This window comes from Oikopleura dioica, chromosome 2 (assembly GCF_907165135.1).
Source record: "Oikopleura dioica chromosome 2, OKI2018_I68_1.0, whole genome shotgun sequence".
In the NCBI taxonomy this organism is placed as follows: Eukaryota; Metazoa; Chordata; class Appendicularia; order Copelata; family Oikopleuridae; genus Oikopleura; species Oikopleura dioica.
The window spans coordinates 12,903,391-12,929,160 of NC_137292.1; the positions used below are offsets into that span (position 1 = coordinate 12,903,391).

Genomic DNA, 25,770 nt, shown 5'->3' on the forward strand with positions numbered 1-25,770 from the left:
ATAATGCAAATTACTTCAGCTGAAAAGAGTGACATGATGACGGGGTGGCATTTTCAGATTTCGAAGCAGAAATTACAGAATGAAAAAAAATCTTTGAAAGGATACTTGAGGCACGCTCGTGGCACAGAATAGGCACTTGAGCCGAAACCCGTTACAGCCGGTCGCGAAGGACTGTAGCAGTTTCTCAGAACATTGAGGAAAACAACAACTACAGTTTCTCACCTGCGCACACTAGTTCAAAAGTCAAATATGATCTGACAGGGGTGAATTATAAACATTTCGAAACTGTGTCAATCGATAAATACAACAGAACAGTTTAACACTGTATAAATCATACTGTATGATTCTTTCTAAAGCAAGAATATTCGGTGATTGCTTATCAGCGCAATTAGAAGTAATCAATCCGTCGCAAAAACGGATATACCGTGGACATATTCACGTAAGGCCGCCCTAGGGCCGTCCACAGTCTTCGTGTACTGATAAAAACTATCAGAAGAGAAATTCTTGGACAGGAATTTAGAAATTTAAATCAATAAAGAGAGACTAACGAGAATACGAAATTTTTACGTCAGGTAATCTCATTTATACCACGTTTTTCTCGGTTTATATAAAAGCTAGAGAGCTTGAGATAATTTTAGTTTGAATATTTTTAGTTTGAGTTTTTTTTTTCTTTTTTTCGAAGAAAATTTTCAAGGTAGATTGAAGCTCATTTGCCAGTTGTTAGTCTTCCTTGGTTTCCATTTTTTGTGAAAGAAGCTGTCAGAAAAGGAATAATGTATATTTGAGTAAAGAAAAAGATGGCTTTCGATTAAACAAATTACATCGGACTGACTTTTGCTAAATCCATGGTAACTACCCGTCCAGCCAAACACCAAACAGAGAACTTGTCAAAGCTTTCTCCCGCGCGTGTAGAGATTTTTTTCCATTTTATTTCCTCGAGCCCAGAATAAAAAAGGTAATGACTCGATTTTCATGCTCAGTAAAAAGTTCAGTACTGAGTTCATGTAGGAGTAAATGTTGAGTAAATTTGAGTTGCGTTCGATAAAGAGGCGTAAAAGCGACTTTTTGCGGTGGAAATGTAAATTGTAAAATTTCAAAGGCACAAGATCGAGGCAATAAGGGGCATCTCAGAGGACTTTTTCGAGAGTTGAAGTTAGTTTCATTTCAAAATGACAATGCTCAAGTTTGCATTTTGAAGTAGCCAAATTCGATTTTGCAGAATAGTAGTGTGTCAGTATCGACGGAAGTACAACAGTGCTACGTGGAGATACATACGGATCGAAATCGCAAATAAGCAAATATCTCCTTGACAGGTCCCAAGAAAAATCAATGCCTTCAGAGATAGCCGTGAGGGCGGGACGTTTTTAGCAACGTAAAAAATCGTTGCTGATTTTAAAAAACGCCTGTGTCATTTTTAATGATGTATTTTTTTTTTCGCAATAAAGTCAAGGCGAAAGCAAAACTCGTAAAAGTAAAACTCTGAGCAGTCTTTTATTCCCTCGGGAAAGGAACCATCTGGGGTTTTGATTTATTACCCGGTCAGAATTCAGAATTCTCAAAATTGTTATAGCAAGGGAGAGAAAACAGTTAATGGAGAATATGAGGATTCAAGTGGACCCTCGGTGGGACTAAGGACAAAAAACGATTTGCTCTGTGTCCACTTGAATAGATGAAAGATGTTAATGACGCTGAATTTGAGAATTCGCGCACTACATTCATCTTTCGACAATTTTCAAACTGTAGTTAGGTTCCTTAGGTTTATTGTCGCCTCAAGAAATCGTCAGGAAAGGCTTTTCCCTCTGAGATAATGAATCGCTTAGTAAGACTCGAAGATGAATGATTCGACTCACTGATCGTAAAATTCTCATCGTTTTTGTCCCCCCGTCACTACTGATTTTTGCTGCAGAGGAGTAAATAACAAATTTACGGTGGTGTTTGCCGAGAGAAAAAATTGTAAACCTAGCTGCTTCAGTTCGATCAAAGAGAGCGGAGGAAATTGCGAATTTTTTTATTACAACTTCGAAAATAATAAAACACCGTAGGGGTCCCAATTACAACGCTATTATTTGCCGCGATTTTCCATGAGCTCGGCAGTTATCATAACAAAGATTCTTCTTTTCAACGAAAAAAAACGCTTTCCCAAGACTTTTTTGTCTAGAGAAATTCTAGATAATCGTCTAATCAAGAGGTTTTTAAATTTTTTTTGTTTTGCCCGGAGGAGCGCGCCGCGCGAATTTTTCGCCTGGCGCCCTCTCGTGTCTGCCCATGCGCTGATTTCACCACGCTTCACCTCCGTTTCGCCCACTGTTCAATAATTCGGACGTTTTATTTTTTTCTAGATTGCGAGACCGAAATCCGCGAAAAAAGGGCTACAAAGACCGTATCGAAGAGAGATACTGAAATACGAAAATTGAGAGATAACATAAAGAAGCTTTGCCAGCTCCCCTAAAGGCGCATGCCCGGGGCGACTGGAACATCTGTGGCGGAAATGGAGCGACATGTGAATGAGCTATCCGATGAGGTGAAGCAAGAAGTTTCGGCGGTTATTAACGCGTCTGCCAGACAGTCTATCAGACCGTACAATACACAGGTAATAATTTATTACTAATAAACAACTTTCAAATTTCGTCTTTGAAATCCTCCTTTTTTACCCAGACGTGAGTTAATTCACAGACATTCTTCTACGTAAATTCACTCTCATTTTTGATTCTGAGATCAAAGAACATATTTCAATTAAAAATTTATCCGATGAGTTAATCCCCGGTACATGTGCCAATTAAGCGATTTCAGCCCTCTGTTGACATGGGCCCAAGCTTTTGGTCGATTTATGGGTTTACAAATTGTAAGCCCCTAATGGCTCTTAGATAGCTTCGAAAGTCGATTTTTGGCGAATATTGCCGAGCGCGCTAATCGATGTTCAGAATGAATATTTATTCGCCATGAAGGAAGACTTGTCTGAATGGCTTCAAATTCTTCACTCAGGAAACGGCACCACAAAAAAGCTCAAACACTTTTAGTTTGGAACTTCATAAAGACTCATCTACTGTCGCGTCCTTTGACGTCTTAGGAAATAAATCGCAGAATAAAATGACATATTTTTATCGATATTATCGGACAGGCAAATACAGTTTGAAAGTAACTGTACGTCGATGAACAAACATTTGTGGTGCTCTTGAAAAGAAACGATAAACGCATATTCTTTCTTTCGAAAACTTGAAACTGGAATTCTCCTCTGCAAACACGCGAATACAGTGACGCTGCATGCCGAAGAGTTCAAAATGACGAACCCAGAGCATCCCTCGTTGACGAAAGTCAAGGTGCCGCAGAATTGTGTGAAGTTTAACGAGGTAAATAATTAAAAATCAGGCCCGGGCATATCTTTATTTTCCACACTTGTCTGTAAATTATTGATTGATCAAGTTCACTTGGCAGTTGTTTATTCCGTATTTAATTGAGCTACGTACAGTAGCAGAATACTGTATTTAATCTGTATTCTTACCTCGCTTTTTGATGAGAACTTCCTTCCTTGGATTGTTCAAACAGTATTTTTTTTTGTTTGAAGCATTGAAAGTTGCGGATATCCTCTTTCTTTCCATCTGGGACGTGAAATTGCCCCCTAGGCGCGAGCCCTACTTGTTCAAAGATAGCCTCTTCGGTATTTACCCAGCGAGGATAAGCGCATCTGTCACAAAACGATGCATAATTGATAGTAGTTACAGTAGACGAAGGGAGCTTCTCTGTGGGTGACAGTATGTTGGGTCGGCTCCAGCTCGTTTTTAAATTTTAAATAATGAAACTGCGGTTCAGATTTCACGTCTATCTCCCTTTTCCATTCTCTTTTTGTTTCGATTCGTACAAAGCCCGGGGGAATCCAAATGATCCAAAAAGCCAAGGTCATGTGGTCCGGCGCCGGTGAACTCAGCCGGCAAAAGACCGATGAATATTTCATCTAAGAGCCGGATTTGAAAATTCACATTTAGGGCCGACATGTCAAAGCAGAGTCGTTCTTCGCGCGTGACAACGTTGCGGTCTTCATCAAGTGGTGCAGGGAAGAACTTGGCATTTCGGATATCATCATGTTCGAAACTGACGATCTCATATTGAGGAAGAATGAGAAGAACTTTATCCTTACACTTCTCGAGGTACTGAAATCATGGAAGAGTACGAATTTCAACGAATATTTTAGGTTGCTCGACGAGGTGCAAAATTTGGAATGGAGGCACCAACGATCGTCAAACTAGAACAAGAAATTGAACGCGAAATGAGAATCGATGCGGGCGAAGTTGAAAGCGACTATTCCGATTATGAAGAGCCCGAACCAGAGCCGCAGAAAGTTGCGATCGACTTTAAAAGCCTGGATGAAATGGTAATTATGATCTTTGCCGATTCGCCAGATGAGGGATGCGCGGGTAGATTTCTCATGGGAATTGGTGAACTCTCGGTTCGGTCATTATTAACGCATTATTTCTAAAGGTGCAATATTATCTTGGACTTTGTACTTGCCCTACGATGTTTTCGTTGACGAAAGTGGGAGATGGAAAGTATCGAATTGGAGACTCAAAGGCTTTGATCTACATGAGAGTAAGCAAATCTCTGTATTCTACAGTTTCAACCATTCTTAGATTCTCCGAAATCACGTGATGGTTCGAGTTGGTGGAGGCTGGGACACGCTAGAAAATTATTTGAACAAACACGATCCATGTCGGTGTCAACGCCATCGCCAGGAGAAACACATTCGTCAGGTAAAATTATCGGTATTATTGGTTATTTATAATATTGGACGATCTCCAAGCAAGAGATGAGTGATCGAGCTCCGATAGAACTGAAGATAAACCAGTTTGATGGGGAGTGTTAGTAATGGAGATAAAATAAGATTAGCCCTTAGAATCTCGCTCGCTAAGATTGTTCGGGTATTGAGAAGGGATGAAAGGGGCTTATATGGATTTTATAGAAACTTTCTGGATCAACGACGCGTCTTAATCAAACTCTCTCCCCTCAAGCGACGACCTCTTCAAAGTCATCGTCGCGGAGGGGGTCAAGGGCCTCGCTCGCGGCGACACTGTCGACATCGACGCCCTCGCTAAATGCGTCGAGGCCTGTAAAGACTATAACAAGACCGAATCCCATCGGTCTTGAAAAGCCAAAAGATAGGCGCAGCTTGCCTGCTAGACCCGCAACGGCAACTCGACCGGCAAGGCGCTCGAGTGTGTCGTCCGAGTACTCGACCACTTCCGTGTCTGATAGACTCGGTCCTCCTAGGAAACGGCTTACGAAAACAAAACCTAAATCAAAACCCAAACTTCAACCTCAACCACCACCAAAATCGAGTCTCGGGAGAAGTTCCTATAACAGTAAAACTCTGGGCGGAAGTTTCAGTGCTCGAAATAAAGTTAAAACAAAAACACCATCAACCCCGGCTTTTCGGCCGTATTCAACCCTTCCTCGAGTAAGAACCTTAACACCATGCATCTTTTCTCTCACCCTAACCCTAACCCGTATGTCAATTTCTCGCAATTAGGGACATACAGTAACAAGACAGTAACAAAATCACTCGACGACTAATAAGCTAAACAAAGGCCGATTCCACTCGAAAAGGCAAGTTCAAATCGAAAAGCGTGACCAACCTGATCGAGGCGAGCTTTGGCGTCTCGCCAAGCTCTTCCGTATTTGATCGGCTGTATTCGAATTCTAACAGGCGAACGCGCTCACCAAAGACCGAGACGCCGGAAAAAGAGGTTCCATGCCTTGTGTTCTTTTCCGTAGCACAGTTTGATTTCAGAACTAATCCCAGTGCACAAATCTCACAAAAATATGCTGATTCCTTGTTCAAGAGTTGATAGACTCGCTCAATCATGAATGATTCAAGATTAGAATAGAATTATCATCAATTAACATGTAGATTTGCATGAAAATACCGATCTCACGGGCACTTCGCTTATGTTAACATTTTCTTTAGCACTTCATTATCGAGCGGCACGAAAAAGGACACGTTGTGAAAGAAGTCAAGGGTACGCCGTCTAGCGTCAAATCCGATATTGCCAAGGAAAGACGGCGAACGACAAACAATTCCAATACTCCAACGCGTTCTCCTGCCACTGCTCGACGCAACGTCAATCTAAACCAGTCGTTGCCTGTCGACCGCTCTTCTGTAGAGCGCAGTAGGCCACTGAAAGGCGACAGTAACTCTGCGAGTAGAATGAAAAAACATCGCAGTCAAACTCCCTCTCGCTCTAGAATCGGTTCATCGACCCCGCCGCGCTCATCCTCGGCGACGCCTTACTCGACTCCTATGACCGCGAAAACGCCGAGGACAAAACGGCTGACCTCGCAGGAATCCATGGCACCTGGAAAGAGCTCCGGAAAGACGTCTCGTGAATCGAGCCAAGACCGCAAGGTCAACATGAAGGTCTATCGCGACGATAGACTAACACTAGAAGATCTCGGCTCGTCGACAAAAGACGAGAAAGCTCCAACAAAAAGGCCAAAATCCGCTGCGGAGATGGCGCTCCAAAGCTTATCTGTGTCTTTGCATGGAGTTTCGGGGGAATTAGTCAAGCCCAGAATGGAAGCGAGGCCAGGATCGGCTAGGAGTAGAATACCCGTCCCGGTTGGGAGGAGGGTCAACACTCGAAGCCCTTCGCCATTCTTCAGGTTTGAAAAGTCTGATTTATTAAGCGTAACACACTTTTAGCAATGAATCTCCCGAAAGAGCTGATTCTGGAATAGACATTTATAACGATTTCGAATCTCCGACAAATACGATGCGTCGTCAACGCGCTGCCGAGGCAACTCGCCCACCAGACATCATCGAGTGAGTCCGGAAGAAGCTCACAGTAGTCGTCCCTTTGCTGCTCAATCTCCGTGTTATATTAGCGCTAGCTGTGAATTACTGTAACTGTACGAGTAGTAGTCACCAAACAAATATTCCACGACAATTCTACGATTCCGAAAAAAAAAATGTTAGCGACGAAGAAAAATCCGCCTATCCACTTGTGTATCATACTTTTCCAATTTCTGTACTTCTGGACAAGAGTTTTTCTATTTATTTTAAATAAAGCTTTGAGCTTTTTAAATTCATAATTTCGAGCAACAGTGTTTGTTTTCTGGCAAGTAGGGTTTATCATTATTGTTGTTGAAATTTTTTGATCGTTTTTGAGATGTCAAGTCGGAGGTTTGATCCTGGACGAGAGCGGCTTACAGGCTGTGTTTCTGGGGCTCCGTGTCTGAAATTTCTTTTTAATAATTAGTCGGTTTTGTTGAAACTTGCCTTGTTTGGATTGAAGTTCTGCCGGGGCCTTTTAAGAGAATGGAACTGTTATGAAGAGCTTCAAAGTTTGGCGCCGCCTGAATTTCGGTTTTAATAATTGTATCGAATATACTCGATTGTGACTTTGAAAGCGTGCTAAGAGTGTGTTGTAAAAGAAACCTGTCAATACCTGATCGTGAGGTCGCGAATGCTTTCGACGCTGCTGTGACGGGACATGGTAGGAAGAAACGTGGTAATACGGGCTATCGGAGCATTCGGAACGGACATCGTCTTGATCGGAGCTAAAATGAATTACTTAGAGGGCAAATTTTTAATTTATCGAACAGAGGCTATCTTTGAATTTTTTGAAATTATCGAAAACGCTGTTAGTTGCACCCATGCGAACCTATATTGCGAAGCAGTATCGAAGGAAGTAGCTTGTCGGCAGTGCTCAATTTTAGGTTTTGGCCTTGGCGAAAGACCGAATGTGAATTTATTTTCAGAGTTGCTCATCGGGCCTGCTGAGCGTGGCGATGTAGGAAGATTACTGTAGTGATCGAGTGAGTGGCGGCCGCTCATCCCTGACTTAGGGCGGTTGGAAGGGTCAGAGGGGAGGCGGCTGATGCCTCGATGGCCCACATTCCCTATTTCCGCACTAAACACATGCATCATACTCTGTTGACAGCGAGCAATAAATACCTCGAGACAAACTTCTGATTTAGAGATATGTTCTTTGTTTCGTTTAGATCGAGCATTGGCTGATGGTGTGGCTGGTTCTTCGTCAAATGAGCTCTATCTTCAATCAACTGTAGTTGTGGAGCACTGATATTTCGTCTCGCCTAAACGTCAGTCGTTCTCGGTAGTGAAAATTTCAAAATACCTTATCCGCCGATTCCGGTCTTATTCTACCGAGAGAGGTTAGCTGTGGAGGCTGCGACGAATTCAGCGAGTTTCCTGATGATGACTTTCGTAAGCGAGTGTCATCAACATCAAGATGTAATGAACTCGATGATCTTCCAGACGATGAAGAGATTTTGTTGACTTTTCGTTGGAAGCGCGGCGAAACCGTACTGAAATCAACAATGAGTTTACCGCAGCTTAAAACACTGAACGCTTAGAGGATGAATGTTTGAGGATTATCGAAGAGAAATTGACTTGTAAAACACGTATTTCGCGCTCATTACTGAGTTGGCTTTTCAAAGAGCGCTCATCATCGCATTGTCAGCTCCTTATTTCATCACATAAGTTTACCTAGATCAAATTCCGTACATTTTTTACCCAAAGAGTTTCAGTTATTTATCTTGATAGAAAACCCGCTTTCATCAAGATAAATTTGGTATCAAGGCCTAAAGTACTTTCCAGTGCACGCGGCACTCAAGTACTTTACAGCCTACGTGAAGTATCACAGATGATATCACGTAAAGGGAGGACCACCAAAGGTTTTTGACAAGCAAAAACTTGGAAAATATTTTCTTATAATTGCCTTGGTGGTGTGATTCTCGAACTTAGCGGGCGGCGTTCTTCTAGAGACGTTCGTCTGATCATTTCTAACCTGGACTCATGAGCGGGCTTCCGATAGCCGACAGGGTTGTCGCAAGAGTGTCTCTGGTGAACGCGCGAAACTGCTTCTGAATCCGAGTCGTCGGACATGAGCCGAATGTCTGAATAGCCAGTTCCATCGTGTCCTGGGCGGCAATTCGTCCGTCTCTTATGTGATATTCGTTGTGAATACTCTTAAATTCATGGCTAGCCAGCTTTCACAACAAAGAAAAATACCTGAATCCCCTCCAGATTCATATCCAGACGGACTAGGCAGAATCTCATCTGGCTGAGAAGAGCTTGGAGTAGTTGGGATCGACGTAGACGCTGATGTTGACATAGACGAAGTCTCGCAAGCTAAGCGCAATAATAAAGTACACTGATTTTCAAGTGGGTACTTACATCCTTGATTAGGGTCATCTTCAGATTGTATAGACGCAATGGAATGTCTCTCCAGAATCACATCGTGGTCTTATCAGTGATCTCGCACAAGTCTAGCATCGGCTAGGGGCCTAGACTCGAGGGCTTCAAGTGGGTTTTTATTCTGCTGGAGTGATAGATCCTTTCCTGATAAATCGCCAGATGGGCAAATTGTACTACGCCCACTGCCAAAGCTACCATTGCTTATGTTCGATTTGAAACTGTCAGGTGGTGATCCTCCGATCGTCGAGCTTCTGTACGATTCTGTTGGACTTATGAAGAAGTCTGTTTGTGAACCCTTGTCACGTGTGATGGGACCTAAAACAAAATAACCGCAAGCTCGATAATACTCAAACTAGGAAGTTGGTATCTTACCGCAGTTGACCTGGACTCTGACCCCGCGTTTTGGCTTGTTGAGTATATTTTTCAGTTCTTGTTCGAGTAGACGGACTTGTTGTTGAAGAAGGCCGACTTTCTGTTGGAGACGCTCTTCGTTTGGAGAATAGCCTGGTTGAAAGATTTCCGGAGAATTGCAGGAGACTGTATTGAACTGTGTCATGTTGGCAGTGGAAGAACAAGGTGACATATTCGTCAACATATTTAGCCCTCTCGAGACAGCAGCATCTTTCCCTAACAGGGTCAGATTGTCATGTGATTGACTTTTGGAATAATCTCCTGAAGCGTTCTCGATCACGCGGGGTTCAGTCCCTTCTGGACCCTTGATTATTGCGCGAGCTTCATTGTAAGATATCGTCTCATTAGAAGTACTCGTTTGCCTAGAAAACTTGCAGAAGGGTTTTCCATTTCCCATGCTTTGTGCTTGAAGAATTTCTTCGATTTCTTTCGGCAACATCACAGCTTGGTTTTCTCCAGTCTGAGTGTTTCCGAGAATTCCAAGCGAAGTCTTTCTCGTTGAGCCTCCAAACTCAGCCTCGCCTTCTATTTTTGGACAAGAAAGCTTCTTTGGGCTGTATTGAACCATGTGTTTTGAAAGGAGAGGAGAGAATGGATATTTATCGGCTGGGGGAGTTCCAACAGATCGCTTGTGTCGATACCCTAAGCAAAAGTTATGATAGAATTCTTGAACTGGAACAACCTAGACCAGGCTGAACGGTTCCCGGCGTTGACGAGTTCGATGAAAGCGACGTATTTGAGCTGTACTTGTCGTCAAGAGCCACAAGTGAGCTTCCGGAACTGCCACGCGTGAGTGCTTTCAAGTTTTGATTCGAAAGATTCCTGCCTAAATGAGAAACTAATCACCAGATCACTTTACTCCTTTTTTACCTGAAACTGCCTCAAGCATGCCTCTGATTGATTCTGCGGCACCCTCGCCTTTTCCCGAAAACTTGAATTTTCGATTGAACGAAGTTTCTTCAATTTGGCCGATATTGATCAATCCGTGGTTCTTTGAAGCTTCTCGTTGAGCATCTTCCCACTCTTTCATCTTCTTCTCCTTCTTTTCGAGCTCTTCCTCTCGCTCTTTTATCGAGGAATGCTGCTCCGTACGCATGCTTTCCACGAGGTCCTCGTATTCTTCCTCCCAATCTTCTTTGTTGCCCATAAATGAGTTGGTTTCGTCCATAAGTTCTTGATCGAGCTCCATTTTTTCAAGGTCCAAAATGATTGCCCGAAAGTCTTTTCTATCCTTTGGATCGTGCGCCCAGCAAGTATTGATAAGCTGCTTGATTTCTTCTGGCGCCTTGTCAGGTAAAACCGGTCGTTGACGCTTTTCCACGACCATCCAAGCGACTTGAAAACCTTCCATGCCTTTGAACGGCACTTCTCTTGTCAGCATCTCCCATAAAAGAACGCCAAAAGAGTAGACGTCGCACAAATCGTTCGATTTCTTTCCTTGAATTAATTCAGGCGCCATCCATGGAAATGTTCCCACCATGGTCATCGTCGCCGTTTGAGTTAAATATCTGGAGGCGCCGAAATCGCATAATTTCAAAGTGTAGTCGTCGCCGACAATTACAACGTTTTTCGATTTGAGATCTCGATGGATGACTAGAAAATGAGTTATTTTCAAGCAGCTTTTTGCTCTGGAATTCGCTGTATTTTTATAGAAAGAAGAGAAAATACTCGCGATAATCCATAATTGACCTCAGTCAATACCTTTGCAAGGAGCTTCATTGTGAAGATAGTTCACGCCTCGCGCAATGTCCAAGGCCCATCGGATCATTTGCTCGAAATCCAACTTGGCTGCTTCTTTCGTCTGTAGAAAGCTGTACAAACTTCCATAACGCGCGAATTCAATCAAGATACTGTAATTGCCCGGTTGTTCACAAGCGCCGTAGAATTCGATAATATTTGGGTGATTGAGCATCGCTAGAATGCTCGCTTCTTTCTCTTTGCTCGGGAGCTTTTTCACCGCAATTTCCATGTTTTTGAATTCGCCGCGAAAAACGGAGCCGAAGCTCCCCGAACCGATAGGTTCGTATATTCGAACTTCATCTGGTTCGACTAATGTATAATTATCCTGAAATTTTCCAATCAACAGATGAATAATTTTTCAACTGCAATACCTGCGGAATATTCTCCATTTTTTTCTTCAGTTCGATTTTACATCAATCAGCGATTCTCTTAATCTGAGTTTGAGCTTCTCTCTATTATGAAAAAAATTGGCCGGTGTCAATTATTCAATGGTGGTGGCGGAGCGGCCAATTTCGTTATTAATTTGTTCGTGGAGTAAAACGCACTTTTGATGGGATGGCGTTTTGGATTGCTCCTCTTTCGGCACAAGTTGCTGGCCTCGATTTCGCGCGCTGAGCACTAGGGGGATAATTTGCGACTGTACAAGACAGTCCTTACTTTTACACCACAGTTATCGCAAAATGGCTCGCGTGTGTGATCCCACCCCACCGCACCTCACTTTAGTGCTGAAATCTTACCCGCCAGGCTTAAAAAATTATCCAAGGTCAAATTTTTGAAAGTCAAATTCAATTATAAAATATTTAAAGCTGTGTCTAACCCACCCCCTTCATTTTTAGATTGAATTTCGATTTCAGAAGCCATTACTGAAATCAAGGAAGAGATCGAAAAATCCTCATCGTTTTCCATGATTTCAAGCGAAAAAACTTTATGACGAAATAATTTCAATAAAAACTTTTTATGATTATAAATCAGCTGCTTTTTAAAAAAAACGGGGCCAAATATTTTTGAACCTCGAATTCTTCGAAATTGCACGAAGCAGAATTTGAATTGTGTCAAAGTTATTTTAGCTTTATGCTAAAAATATCTTGAAAGCGGAAGGCCTTGAACCTATGTGCATCACGTCACCCTTCCAGCTGCGGAATTCCTCCTCCCTGTCAACGTGAAAGTGTCAGTGTGAGGTCTTTGACGCCGCGAACGGCCACGTTCGAGGTGGTTACGACTTCAGAGCTTTCAGGTGCATCTAAACGTGCCCACACGTCAATGCACGTCAAATGCTTAGCACAGACACATCAAAAGGAATCAACCAGAGCCGACAAAATCAGAACGGATACGGAACAGAGAAAATTAAGCATCCTCGTTTTTCACATCGTTCGAGCCATAACGTTATCAAAATCAGCCTGTTCTCTTGAAAATAAGAGCCTCTTAGATACAATCCATCAAATGCAGCAGCTGCTGATGAGAATTGTCCCAACGCGGCTAGCCGGATCGGCAGCAACTAGGCACGGTTCCAAGCCATAACAGAAATATATATCCGCGGGAACGAGCTTTTCTCCTCAATTAGATGTGCGATTCTGAGCTTTGGCTCAACTTTCGCGTTCAAATTTACTCAACTGCTTCCTGTTTTTGAATTTCACATCTTAGGCTAAGAGTCGCAGGTGTCAACCTTCGGAACTAGTCGATCAAATTCAGCCAAGGCAAAGTCTCCGATTCGGATGTGAAAGCTTTTGTCAATCAACCATTTTTTCGCAAGGTAAGATTTCCGTCAAGAATCCAGCCCTTGATTCTTTTTCTTCGGTTCTTTTCTGGCACATTTTGGGACTCGACATATTATTACTATCTCCAGCTGTTGGTAAGATTTTTGCCAAGTCCTGCCTTTTCTCTCAAACAACTTGGAAAACATTTACGACTGTGGCCTTACGATTATGAGCCTTATCGCGTCAAGGACTGGCTTCCTCCGCTCGGACAGGTGATCTTGGTCGATGAAATTCGTCGAGCACGCTTTTGCTGCTTCCTCCCCAGGAGATAGCCACATCGATAAATCGCCGATAGACAAGTTTTGACTTTCCCATAATTTCAATATTATTAGAATCGGAAGACCGGCGGATACTTGCTTTCAAAGCATAATTATGAGGTAGAAGCGAGTTTGAAAACTGTTATTTTTCAACGACTGTACAATATTCTTCAATTGTCCCTTTCAAATAAATTGGAAAATTAAGTCTTTTGATCCCTAAGAGGTCGAATTTTCTCCCGCCAAGATAATCGTTTTCAACCGATTTCACAAAACTTCTGACAATAAAGAGTAATAAAAGATCGGTAATAGCTTTGAACTCGACACTTGGCTCAACTCTGTCAAGCTGAAACACATGCAGCTATAACTGGCCGCAGTTAAAATCATTTTCTGATCCAAGGGCCAACGCCCGGGCTGATACTCCGAGAACTAGCCAAATAAAAAGTGAGTCAAAAGAATTTACAAGAGAGCTTTCAGGTTCATTAGCGAAATCAAGTGGCGTTTTGTCAACTGGGAAAGTGGCCCGAGGACCGTGCCCAAGCAAACAGGCCGCTCTTGGAGTGCTCTTGGTGCAAGTTTATGGAGCATTGTCACCCGTCAAGTGGCAACTTTGGCGTTTTTTTCTTTCTCTCGCACGTTAGGGGACAGACTGTTTTGTTTGGGCAATTTCGGAAGCAGCCTGTAAGAGCAATAAATAACCATAATGAGGGTAAACAGTGATAAAAATATCCGGTCCAAGTGGACTCACGATAAATGTTGGTTTACGCACGGAAAGTGATAACACTGATAATGAAAAACGTATCACAAGTGCTTTTCTTTAACTGCGGTTTATGACAGGATAATTTCAAAAAAATTTTTGCGGGTCCGGGGATTGATGACTAAGTTCGTGGGGACTAGGTTCGTGGGACTAGGTTCGTAGGTGGTTATGCCAAAGTATGCAAGATGGGGTATGGTTTCCTTTCTATAAGGAACAATGTGATGCGACTAGGTTCGTGGGACTAGGTTCGTAGGGGTGCTAGGTTCGTGGGTTTTGAAATAAGAGATTTTTCTATAAGTATTATAAGTATTATAAAAATTATGAATTTTTTTATAAGGAACAATTGAGTGCGACTAGGTTCGTGGGACTAGGTTCGTGGGTTTTGAAATTTTTTTATAAGGAACAATTGAGTGCGACTAGGTTCGTGGGACTAGGTTCGTGAGTTTTGAAATTTTTTTATAAGGAACAATTGAGTGCGACTAGGTTCGTGGGACTAGGTTCGTGGGTTTTGAAATTTTTTATAAGGAAAAGGAGGGTGCGACTAGGTTCGTGAGACTAGGTTCGTGGGTTTTGAAATTTTTTATAAGGAAAAGGGGGTGCGACTAGGTTCGTGGGACTAGGTTCGTGAAGACTAGGTTCGTGAAGACTAGGTTCGTGGGACTAGGTTCGTGGGACTAGGTTCGTGAAGATTAGGTTCGTGAAGACTAGGTTCGTGAGACTAGGTTCGTGAGACTAGGTTCGTGGGACTAGGTTCGTCGGACTAGGTTCGTGGGTTGTAAAATTGGGTAAAGTTAAATGGTAAAAATGATTTTCCCACCCCCTCCCACCCCCAAAATAAGCCGCTAGGCTCTTTAACTGAATTTCTATGTTAGCGCTGAATAACAATGGTTGCCTTAGAATAGAAACCCACGAGCCTAGTCCCGCGAACCTAGCGGCAACCCATTTTTCCTTATTAAAATAAATTTTAAAAGCCACGAACATAGTCCCACGAACCTAGTCGCACCCCATTTTCCTTATAAAAAATTTTTAAAAGCCACGAACCTAGTCCCACGAACCTAGTCGCACCTCCCTTTTCCTTATAAAAAATTTCAAAACCCACGAACCTAGTCTCACGAACCTAGTCGCACCCCACTTTTCCTTATAAAAAATTTCAAAACCCACGAACCTAGTCCCACGAACCTAGTCGCACCCTCCTTTTCCTTATAAAAAATTTCAAAACCAACGAACCTAGTCCCACGAACCTAGTGGCACCCTCCTTTTCCTTATAAAAAAATTTCAAAACCCACGAACCTAGTCCCACGAACCTAGTCGCACATAATTTCTCCTTATAGAATAAAAATAATTACCAATTAAAAACCCACGAACCTAGTCCCACGAACCTAGTCGCACATATTTTTTCCTTATAGAATAAAAATTCTAACCAATCAAAAACCCCGAACCTATATTTTGATAGCAATATTATATTATATGATCATAGAATTACAATACATATATATAAATATATATAAATAAATATATACATATAAATAACACTTAATCATTATAAATAAAAATATACATATAAAATCAAAAACTCACGAACCTAGTCCCACGAACCACGTTTTCCAGCCAGCCACCCACGAACCTAGTCTCACGAACCTAGTCCCCACGAACTTAGTCATCCCACACGGAAATCTTAAAAATTCTGAAAGTGCAGTTTTCTTCAGCTCATCAAGACGAGTCGAATGATGGGTCAAACTCTTGATAACCCCAAGGATTGACCGGTTTACCGGCTGGTTACCGGAAAATACGTTTCCGGTCGCCGTTTTTGTTCTAGAAATGCTAGGATGATGAATGAACCCGTAAACTGATCCTTATGGTCAGTTCTACTGTGGGCAAAAAGATATTGGTCAAATATATAGCGAAACTTTTTTATCGATTAAAATCGAAATTTTGTATGGTATCTCGTTGTTGCTGCGCCTTCCTAATTTTCGGTCCCATTTTCATGAGAAAATAGAATTTCGGTGATAAGCACCTTATGGTTAGAGATATGATTTTCATTTTTCACGCACAGAAGAGCTAACTTAAAGAACCAGTTTCCCACTTTTTTGTCATTCTAGCATTTCTAGAACAAAAACGGCGACCGGAAACGTATTTTCCTGAAACTGCCGGTTAACCGGTCAATCGTTGGAGTCATCAAGAGTTTGACCCACCATTCGACTCGTCTCGACAAGCTGAAGAAAACTGCACTTTCAGATTTTTATGATTTTCCGACCCGCAAAAATTTTTTGAAATTATCACAGTCTTCAGTTCCAAAGAATGATATTATCATTGACACCCTTATCATTGGCAGGAGTCGTTGAAAGACCTGTTACATGGAGGTAAATATTATGATATTTGAAAATTTTCGAATGACATTATTTTGGTATTTGAGCCACGCTTCTGCCAAAATTTCAAAAGCGTAATCCCCAAATGAATTCCATAATATACTAAAAGGATATCCAAAGATTTAGCTAGGGAAATCCGACTTCAACGCTATCGGAAGTCAGCGCGGCGGCCCAGCGTTTGATCATTCTATCGTTTTGTGTTTGTGTTATTTTGGAGGGCAGCTTTCTCTTTTCCCGAGAAGTAGCAGTTACCCGGCTTTTGTTTGGTAATTGCGCGAGAAGAGGGTTGATTGTTTCAATAATGCGAAAATAGATCTTCCCCACAATTCCATAATCTTCCTTCATTATTTCGGGCGACGAGTGTGAAGAAAAACTTTTTCGTGGCCTTCAAAATGACTCTGACAAATTTACAACTCCCTGAAATACAAACTTGGCGGGGTTTTTGACATATCAGAAAAATGCGCTGTCAAGATCAGCGTGTGCCCAAATAGAAGTCGAAAATGGAAGAACCGGAAGCGGTGACGACTTGGGAATCGTGAACCTGCTGATGAGATTGAACTGTCAAGCGGTTCCGGTAAATGTGCGAGATAAGCCACTACTACTGTATGCGCTCTCTGAGTTGACAAACGTTTTTTGCATCGCAAAGGGAAACTTTCGAGGAGCTACTTGTGCAGTGATGAAATTCGGGAAAATCGCGGGTAAACTTGGAACTTGCTAAACAAGTTGTTTGCTCGATTTGAAGAAGCTACTGTATGAGCGAAAGCTTACTGAAGAAGCTCATGTAGACTTTGTGGTTTCCATCTGGGACGATTTGCGGTGCGGACTCTGCGTCTCCAATTTTTACGGATCGTTTTTGTAATTTTACGACATGTTATGCGCCGCATTTGATCAAGTCAATGTTGTCCAAGGAAGTTCTTGCAGGGAATAAATGCAATAAACTTGGCCATTTTCTCATGCCCCGTCGCCAACTACCGCAATCTGGCCGCTGGCGTTTGCCCTTCTGGGCCACTAGCCCCAGGTGCACAAATTTTTCGCACGTCAAAGTTTTGGTAAAGTCAGATTATTTTGAAAGATGATATTTATAAGCACGAACGGAAAGAATTCCAAACTGGAAAATTGCGTTTTCTCTCCTGTTTACGCCTTGGACTTGACCGTACTCAACCTGGTCGCCCGTCTGGAGCCCTAAACACAAGAATTTTTCAAGACATTCTTGAAAATAAATAATGACCAAGGATAATTGCATGTTTACCTTTTGTTTAGGATCATTAATTGTCGAAGAAGTTCTCCAGGGTGGCGCCCAGATGGCGCTACTTGCCTCCCACAGAGATGGCGCCCAAGTGCGATTCATTTTGTCAGCTCGTTGTCTGATCGCCGAGGTGAAATTCAAATATAAATCGTTTCTATTTTCACGTTCTCTATTCAATAAAGAACCACAGCTCCAATCAGAGACCATTTTCAGTACAATCAGAATTGCTGGAATACAAACACCCTCGCAGCTTGTCCAAACAGCTTTGTTGTCAGATTGAACGTCTCAGAGATCTTTTACGAAGACGACAGAAGAAAACCTAAAAAGGCATATTCTCGAATATGAGAAACCTTCTACCGCTGATATGCTTACTTATCGACGTCGTTTCTGCTCAAGCAGCGTTTATGTACGGAAGAGCGCAGCCAGAAAAAGAGTATAAAACGCACTACGGTAAGCAATTCTTCATGCAAAACATCTTTTTCGTAGAAATTAAAAATGATTGTCAATAATTTTTCAAGTTCAATAAAAACAGGGGCTTCAAAAAATACCGCTTCCGCTCTCAAGTTTGAGAAGATCTCTCAAGCTTGAAGGAGATGCGTTTTTGTTTTTATTGAAAACACACATGATACCTGGCCCTTTTAAATAAAATTCTAATCGTTTAGTGAGAGCGTCTCTTTTGCCAGATGACGCTCAAAATCAAGCTCAGAGAGCTCTTACGGAATCGCTCAGGGACCCGCCCGGGCGTTCCATTCCAGTGAGAGCCTTTCTGAGTCTTTGGCAAATCCCTCGATACGGCACAGTGTCAGAATTCGTAAGTTTTCCCATCATCCCCATCGTCATCTCGTCATTATAAGTTATTTTTTATTTTGTCTGCACAAACTCATTTCATCGTAGTTCAAGTAGATGTTTTGTTTGCCAAAGAATCCAGGTGTTAGACTTGATTCTGATAGTGAAAGATGCTTAAAAGCACAGTAAACGCTTTGTTCCCCTATTTTCTGTTTGAAGGTCAAACTTGACTTTGTGGCTTTTCTTTTCAAAGTTCCGATAAGGCTCCCTTTTAAAAAGTAATCCTTCCGGGGTGTCATTTATACTGCGTATTGATCCCCAATTTAGAAATAATCAATTACCGTTGTTTATCGCAGGAAAGGTCGCGCCTTGATAAATTACCCGCGCGATTTTCGGTGCTAGAATCGTTACTGTAACACATTTCGGAAATTTACTTCCCCATTATCGGGCGCTGAGCAAATGCTTCAGCAGGAAACGACATGCAAGCGGAAATGTCAAAAGCAAAATGTCTGGTCAAAAACTACGCGCACCTGCCGATTTTTTCAGCTCTTAAATTTTTGAAATTTCAAGTATTCTAGTTGGAACTCAGCTGCAGCCATCCTTAGAGGCTAATGAGCACGAACCAGCTTTCCAAAGTTGTTTTGAAAATAGTTGACAAAGTGATGATCCGGGATAGGGGAAACCGGCCGTGTACCGAAACCACGCGTCAATTAATGCGTTACAAGCAACTTTCATCCCTTGCGGTGATTGAACTTGGAAAAGGGACCTTGCTCAAGGAGCATCGTTCAAGTAGCCTCCTTGGCTTTGATCCAGGGATAAGGCAACTTCCATGTTCAAAGTAGCATTTGTAAAAACACAGATACGCAGTTTCTTTACCTTGTCGAAATTTCGTTTTGTTTTGTCTCCTAAAAATACCCTCTCGAGTAAACTTTAACTTCTTGAATTAAGTCAACCAGCGACGGGCAATCCACCGGGCAGCTCCTGATCAACTGGGAAATCATGGTACAAATGATAGACCCAAGAAACGACGTGGTTTGAGCAGTAGTAGGAGAAACAAAAGGACAAGAACGCGATCTGCTGGAAGAACTGGCCCTGTAGGACCCATCGGACCACCGGTAAGTTAAATTCGTCATTTTAATTATTACGAAGAAATCGTCATAAATACCATTGACCGTCTCCTCCAAAAATAGCCCCGCATCATAAATCAGCTATCCCTCAGTGTTGGCTGTCCTCATCAGCTGTTAACCGGGGCATATAATAAATCGAGAGCCCACTCTTGGTGTCACCGTAAACACGGGATTAATCTCGAAAATGATTAGCTCACGCGTTTGATCCCTCGTTGACCACCTGGTGATTTTTCTTGTTGCCACAATTTTCGAATTCAAAAGGGCTAATCCAATTTAATTATCTCGTTGAAATGAAAATTTCACAAAAATTCTCGAGTGTTGAAGGTCATTTTCAGGGGCCGATGGGATTAATGGGCCGGACTGGACCAGCAGGACCACCGGGGCCACCTGGTCAATGCGATCGCTCCTACTGCGTGGGTGGAGCGAGTATGAACGATGTATCGAGCTCTTACTCGCAGCCGACAGAGGATCTGTTCGCCGCGTTTACAGTCGGTCTGACGAGAAACTTCACGAGGACAAGTCGTAACAAAGGAGTTGTGCGATTCGACAAGGTTCAGCTCACCTATCCGAGGAACATTGGATACGACACCAACACCGGTGTCTACACTACGCCTATCTCAGGTAAAAGTTACTCCTCGAAGGCCTAGTTTGAACCTGAGAAGCGCGTAAAGATGGGAGGTGCAGCTGCACGGTCACCTTGACGCGTCCTGACCATCGCGGAATAGTGGAGCCGCTAACGCTGTAATGACCGCCCGGTGCCGCGGTCAACGAATTTTTGGATTTCTTCCCGAGCGTTCCACTTTCTCGCAATACCATTTTTCCGCAAATCCATTGAAGAATTAGATTAACATAATAGAAAGAATGTTAGCTTGCAAACAATTTGAGAGAGACTCCCATCTGAATTCGATAGTTTCCGGTTATGGCGGTGCAACAAACACTGACTCTCCTGTGAGAATCAACAACCGGACGTCGCTTTTTTAACCATTTTGCTAATGATCCTGTGATTGATGTTTTTTTTCGCTAAATTTTGAGATGCAAGTTTTGTTTGTCGTAGATATAGACTCTCTCCCGCAGAGATTACACCAATTTGCTAAATTTTATACGCCTTGTCTTTAAATTATTTCGGGCGCCAGAGCGGATTTATAAAAAGAAGTCTATCATCTCCAGCAGTCTTGCTGGATTCTTTCTTTGGCAAATAAATGATTTACAATGCTGTCGAGGCGTTAGGGTTCTTGTATTTGCACAAACGTAAATTCAAAACTACCGGAAGTTCAGTAATAACTTTGACCTTCATTGTGTCAGCGAAACTTCCGGTCACAGACTGACAAATTCATTTCAGGCATTTACCACTTGACTACTTCGGCATTTGCGCTCGAGAAGCCGCTCTTCCTCTCCATTGTACAGGATGGTACACAGCGACTGTGTACTGTGACTTCGCAATTAAAGTAAGTTCAAATTGAATTCAGAAGTTCAAACGGCCCGAAAGTTAGTCAAGAGATTAAAGATTCCTTTGCACTGTCGCATTTCTGCTACCGTTTATTATTCTTCTGACGCAAAGAAATCTTTTCGGCCTTGGCGACTGTCTATCAGAGGCGGAATTAAGTTTATCTTCTTTTTTCGTTTGTTCCAAATTTTCGGGCAGAAATCGACAGTATCACGCCTTGGAGATTAAAATTATCTGCATCAAGCAAACTTAGCCCATCAAGTAGCGTTTACAATGAGATTAGAGGGATTGGATTCCTGAGAATGACTGTAAATGTACAGAAACAGTATCGGAAACTGTGAGATCGTAGCATTTACAGTAAAAGAGGTCGATTTCCGGGCGCCTATAAATTCCAGTAGCGGCTATGCGTGGCTCCCAAATTTATCATTTTCGGAGGACGCGATTTCAATTTACGATGTCGATTACAATTTCCCCCTTCGATAGTTTTTTTGTTCCGCCCGCTGATACACGCCAGTGAGACAAGTGACCAGGCGACTGGAATTAGTCCAAGTGCCGCGCTGATAACAATATTTCGACAATGTCATTTTCAGAAAAGTACGCAAATATTGCCACCCTCGTCGTTTCAACACGTTTGAACATCTTCAAAAATGATAGTCAACAGAACCACACGTAAATTTGGCTGAATATTAACGACAGAACATAAAATAACTCGAATTCGCTCATGCGGGAGGAGTTCAAATTCGCGGCAATTCTCAAGTTTAGACGAGCAGCCAACACTTCAGAATATCCGCCATGGGTCTCAATCGTTTCCAGGTGGAAATCACATCTCCCAGGCAGCAAGACGCTTAGTCTGACAAAGCGAAATTGAATTTCGGAAATATTGACTAAACCTTTTCGTTGTTGTTTTGTTGATTCAACTAAAGCTCTTGAGAAAATACACTTTTCAAATAAGGTATTTATCGAGCTTAATGCCTTCAAAGGAACTTTTTCTCAAACTAAATGTACTCAGATGGGCGGTAGGGATTTGCCCGTGAGAGTTACTGTCCTGGAAACGAGGCAGTAAATTAAAATTATGATCTGCCTGAGAAATTCGGGATCCGAGCACAAAGTGTAGCAAGCTGCCCACTCAAAGATCCTAAAAGGTCATCATCTTCCTTGAGGAAGCTCAAACTGCCAAGGGTGATTTAAATCTCTTCTAATCTTTTTGACGCCGGAAAACATTGGATGCTCTTTATCCCGTTCTAATTTATAATTAAGGTACCAAACTTCCTCGTGCAGCGTGACGGTCTACTTAAATGCCGGATCGAGCATTTACGTGCAGCTCATCAAAGGATCGCTCTTCGGGCACTCGTATTTATTCACAACCTTCAGTGGACACCGACTTCATTAGCGCGCTAAAAAACCAACCCGCCGACAAGTTTAATTCATCCCTTTCCCGACAGAACTTCGACCTGTGAATAGACAAACGTTTTGTTTTTATAAATCCGTGCCCAAAAAAACAACATCAACTTAGTTCAGCCTTTTTCAAATTTTTCTTTTTTCATTTGTTCTCGATATCGTGCTACTCATACTTGTACTGCGTGGATTTTTCCTGCAATAACTGTAAATAAAACACTGTAATGTAGATGTCCGACAAGTCTAGCGTCAATCATGTATTCTTTCTTTTTCTCGGTCTACCAGTAATATTAGGTAGAATGAATAATTTTTCTTTGATGGAGGTTTAGCTATTTTTAAAGGAAGGGATTTTGAACAGGCAGCAGACTTTTGATTTATCAAAGCTTTGATAAAATATGATGATGTTAAAGTTCGAGACTTGTTTAGTTTAGAATGGGTGGAAAAAATATAAATTTAACGAAATTACAAAATCTTTTCTCTCTAAATATTTTCAAACTTTGAGTAGAGGTCTTGAAAGAACAGGCCAAGCTTCATATTCTCCGAGGAAAAAAATTGAAATTTAAAAGTTCTAGAGCTGTCTAACGGCAATTGAAGTACATTTCTACTGACGGCTCTAGCGTAAAAAATCTTCATTGTAACAGCATATTTTTTGACGGAATATATTCTTGAGCATCTGAAGTAAGACGCCAGCTATTTTTTATTTCGTTTTGATTACGCGATCCTTCTCTTATCAGCGATCAAAGTCAGACGAAAATTTTGATGAGACGGGGAGCGCGGCAGTGACAATGCGGCATGGTGACGCTGTGGCGCACCCTAGCCAACCACGAATGAAAATCTCGTTCAATCATTTTCCTTTCAAGCGTCAGGTTAGGGTGGGCAACAGCGCCACTACGCTGTCTAGTCACCGCCGCGCTCATCGCCACAGCGAATTTTTCACCTAACTTTGATTGCTGATAAACCGGCGATAAACTAATCAGAATGAACAAAAAAATAGCTGGCGCCCTAGTTCAGAGTCTCGAGAATATATTTCCGTCAAAAAATTGGAGTCCCTAATGGGTACTTTTTGCACAATAGCTGTCAGCAGAAATTTACTTCAATTGCTTCCAGACGGCAAAAAAAACTTTTCGATTTTCGATCTTTTTCTTGGTAAATATAGAACTGGACCTACTCTATCAGCTCATTCAGTCAGATTTTGAAAATGTTCACGGAGAAAAGATTTTGTAATTTCGTGAAATTTATATTTATTTCACCCAATTGATTAAAATAAGATATGGCGAAGCTGTGAGATTGACGTTGGGAGTTAGAGTGAGTTTACAGATTAAATATATATAATCACTGGTACAGAAGTGAAGCCTTTGGCTAAATGCGAACTTGAGTTGTAAATTTCTATCTGCTAGTTTTCGGAGCAACATGTAGCGCACAATATTTCACCTATTCTTTAATTAAAAAAGTATTAAAGTATTGAGTTAAAAAAGAGTTTCTCTGTCGTTGTCGATTTCCATCCGATTGCTATTGGCTCGAGAGTCGAGGGTTTACTCGTCTTCCAGTGCTGCGAAGCGCGATTGTGCGCCGAGCTAGGAAATTGACTGATCACTGTGTAGTGGCTTTAAATAGTACCTCTTCTCTCTGGTTGCTTTCAGGTCCAGCCGCTAGTTCTCCACTTTCTACTCGTCTTTTCAAATCCTCTTCAGCTTTCTTCGCCCTTTCCTCGGCCGTAAGCTGAAATAAAAAATCATTCTCTTCCTTGATTTCAAAAGCCTTACACTTGGTTTCCTGTCGCTACTCCTTGGTGGTCGTTTATCATCAACTGATAGCTTTGATAGTTTCTGCTCGATCTCTCTTTCCTTCTTTGCAGTATCAATTGGTTTGGCAGAACCGAATATGGAAGCAGAAGAACCAGCAGCTTTTGGAGCGGATTCTTAATTAAAAAAAATACAGCGCGAATTGAAAAAAAAACAATTTCTACCTTCGGTATTGACGGTTCTTTTGGAAAGCTGGAGTTTCGGCCGCTCTCTAGGAGCGTCGCGTCGGACTTCATCTCTCGGGTCGCGTCGTGGAATTTCAGGCTCGGCCCTTCTCCACTGATTGTCTTCATCTGCTGCGCTTGAGTATCTGCTGCCGCCAAATCCTCTGTCTCTGTCGTCGCGTCCGTAACCGCGGTCTCGATCATCTCTTCCATATCCTCGGTCGCGATCGCCGTAGCCACCTCGGTCGCCGTATCTATCGCCGCCGTAGCGATCACGGTCCCCATAACCACGGTCTCTATCTCTGTCACCGCCATATCTGTCACCCCCGTATCTGTCTCCACCGTATCTGTCTCCCCCGTATCGGTCGCCTCCTCGACGATCGTCATATCCTCCTCGAGAACTTCATATTCCAGTAAATAATTTGAAGATTATCACTAGCTTACCCATATCTATCTCCACCAAAGCCGCCTCGGTCGTCCCGTGATGGAGCAGCAGGGCGACGCCAATCATCAGCATCATCTGATCGGCCAAAGCCGGGATCTCGCTCTCGTCCACCTCTTCTATCATCTCGACCGTCTCGGTCGTCTCGGCCATAACGATCTCCACCTCGACCGCCACCTCTCGAAGAGAATTCCTAAAAGACGAATCGTCAACCTAACAAAATTGAGAATTAGCTAACATCGTAGATTTCAATTTTGGCACGTCGGCCAGCAAGCATTGTATCGTTCTTAGCCATGATCTTTGCCATGGAGGAGATGCAGGAGTCTCGATTGCCGTCAACAGTAACGTAAGCAACACCCTTGAATCGACCCTTCTGGCCGCCGTCGATGTCATCCTCTTCGCGGGGGATATCGATTCGGGTAATGTTGCTACGAAATTTAAACATGAATAATTGATAAAAATATTATACGGGATATCGTCGAAGAATTTTTGAAGATCTTCTTCTTGAATTTCGTAGACCAAATTCGCAACGGAAGCAGTAAATGGAGGACGTGCTGGAAGCTAAAAAATAAGCTAATCAAACAGTAAGAATGTGAGTTTCTACCAATGAGACATCAATTTCGAGCGTCGTAGCTCTCGGTGCCGAAGGAAGCTCCATCATTTCACCATTGACAGCAATCTTGTTGCCTTAAAATCATTGTAAGTGTGGACAACATTACAGATATTTACCGGTATCGCCGATGAAATCACCAAGCTGGATTTTCTTTCCTTTAGTCTTGGGCTTGCCTTTGCCCATCTCGAACAATCACTCAGACACGGAACCTAAATGTTTAAATTTTTCACTCAAGCACCTAAAATTTATGCATAACACCAG

General features: G+C 42.3%; 4 protein-coding genes across 6 annotated transcripts; 2 read left to right on the forward strand and 2 right to left on the reverse strand.

Moving 5' to 3' along the window:
• The first annotated feature begins 449 nt into the window (after nucleotides 1-449).
• Nucleotides 450-7,072, forward strand: LOC145699277 (uncharacterized). 3 transcript variants are annotated; one of them, XM_081776546.1, is made up of 11 exons: nucleotides 450-572; nucleotides 2,340-2,590; nucleotides 2,922-2,980; nucleotides 3,179-3,347; nucleotides 3,981-4,142; nucleotides 4,187-4,366; nucleotides 4,474-4,581; nucleotides 4,623-4,742; nucleotides 4,952-5,446; nucleotides 5,957-6,651; nucleotides 6,692-7,072. In XM_081776546.1, exons 2-11 carry the CDS (start codon nucleotides 2,456-2,458, stop codon nucleotides 6,813-6,815), a joined length of 2,247 nt encoding a protein of 748 aa, XP_081632672.1. In that variant the 5' UTR covers nucleotides 450-572; nucleotides 2,340-2,455; the 3' UTR covers nucleotides 6,816-7,072. The 3 variants fall into 3 exon arrangements, with proteins under 3 accessions (XP_081632672.1, XP_081632671.1, XP_081632673.1); XM_081776545.1 differs by lacking the exon at nucleotides 450-572 and having other exon boundaries at nucleotides 2,307-2,590; XM_081776547.1 differs by lacking the exons at nucleotides 450-572; nucleotides 4,952-5,446 and having other exon boundaries at nucleotides 2,307-2,590.
• Nucleotides 7,073-9,022: 1,950 nt separating this feature from the next.
• LOC145699279 (uncharacterized) lies at nucleotides 9,023-11,908 on the reverse strand. Its single transcript, XM_081776548.1, has 7 exons — nucleotides 11,731-11,908; nucleotides 11,321-11,684; nucleotides 10,490-11,212; nucleotides 10,302-10,445; nucleotides 9,581-10,261; nucleotides 9,188-9,523; nucleotides 9,023-9,142 (listed from the first exon to the last, which is right to left on the reverse strand). The coding sequence occupies exons 1-6, from the start codon at nucleotides 11,746-11,748 to the stop codon at nucleotides 9,261-9,263; spliced, it is 2,193 nt and encodes a 730-aa protein (XP_081632674.1). The 5' UTR covers nucleotides 11,749-11,908; the 3' UTR covers nucleotides 9,023-9,142; nucleotides 9,188-9,260.
• A 5,987-nt stretch (nucleotides 11,909-17,895) lies between these two features.
• LOC145699283 (uncharacterized) lies at nucleotides 17,896-22,717 on the forward strand. Its single transcript, XM_081776553.1, has 5 exons — nucleotides 17,896-18,186; nucleotides 19,471-19,637; nucleotides 19,985-20,270; nucleotides 20,989-21,094; nucleotides 22,351-22,717. The coding sequence occupies exons 1-5, from the start codon at nucleotides 18,078-18,080 to the stop codon at nucleotides 22,481-22,483; spliced, it is 801 nt and encodes a 266-aa protein (XP_081632679.1). The 5' UTR covers nucleotides 17,896-18,077; the 3' UTR covers nucleotides 22,484-22,717.
• A 13-nt stretch (nucleotides 22,718-22,730) lies between these two features.
• Nucleotides 22,731-25,749, reverse strand: LOC145699281 (eukaryotic translation initiation factor 4B-like). The gene is made up of 9 exons (XM_081776550.1): nucleotides 25,626-25,749; nucleotides 25,501-25,583; nucleotides 25,366-25,457; nucleotides 25,135-25,324; nucleotides 24,899-25,089; nucleotides 24,455-24,855; nucleotides 24,252-24,406; nucleotides 24,106-24,207; nucleotides 22,731-24,062 (listed from the first exon to the last, which is right to left on the reverse strand). The coding sequence occupies exons 1-9, from the start codon at nucleotides 25,690-25,692 to the stop codon at nucleotides 24,021-24,023; spliced, it is 1,323 nt and encodes a 440-aa protein (XP_081632676.1). The 5' UTR covers nucleotides 25,693-25,749; the 3' UTR covers nucleotides 22,731-24,020.
• Nucleotides 25,750-25,770: the final 21 nt, after the last annotated feature.

Bases quoted from the DNA above. Each gene is read 5' to 3' on its own strand.
- LOC145699277 (XM_081776546.1), top strand. From the start codon at position 2,456: ATGCCCGGGGCGACTGGAACATCTGTGGCGGAAATGGAGCGACATGTG. The intron at 4,143-4,186 runs GTACTGAAATCA...CGAATATTTTAG, and splicing joins TTATCCTTACACTTCTCGAG to GTTGCTCGACGAGGTGCAAA. The intron at 5,447-5,956 runs GTAAGAACCTTA...CATTTTCTTTAG, and splicing joins CGTATTCAACCCTTCCTCGA to CACTTCATTATCGAGCGGCA.
- LOC145699279 (XM_081776548.1), bottom strand. The intron at 10,446-10,489 runs GTAAAAAAGGAG...TTTCTCATTTAG, and splicing joins CATGCTTGAGGCAGTTTCAG to GCAGGAATCTTTCGAATCAA. The intron at 10,262-10,301 runs GTTGTTCCAGTT...ACTTTTGCTTAG, and splicing joins AACCGTTCAGCCTGGTCTAG to GGTATCGACACAAGCGATCT.
- LOC145699283 (XM_081776553.1), top strand. From the start codon at position 18,078: ATGAGAAACCTTCTACCGCTGATATGCTTACTTATCGACGTCGTTTCT. The intron at 18,187-19,470 runs GTAAGCAATTCT...TCTTGAATTAAG, and splicing joins AGAGTATAAAACGCACTACG to TCAACCAGCGACGGGCAATC. The intron at 20,271-20,988 runs GTAAAAGTTACT...AATTCATTTCAG, and splicing joins CTACACTACGCCTATCTCAG to GCATTTACCACTTGACTACT.
- LOC145699281 (XM_081776550.1), bottom strand. From the start codon at position 25,692: ATGGGCAAAGGCAAGCCCAAGACTAAAGGAAAGAAAATCCAGCTTGGT. The intron at 25,584-25,625 runs GTAAATATCTGT...AATGATTTTAAG, and splicing joins TGATTTCATCGGCGATACCG to GCAACAAGATTGCTGTCAAT. The intron at 25,090-25,134 runs GTTAGCTAATTC...TTCGTCTTTTAG, and splicing joins CCAAAATTGAAATCTACGAT to GAATTCTCTTCGAGAGGTGG.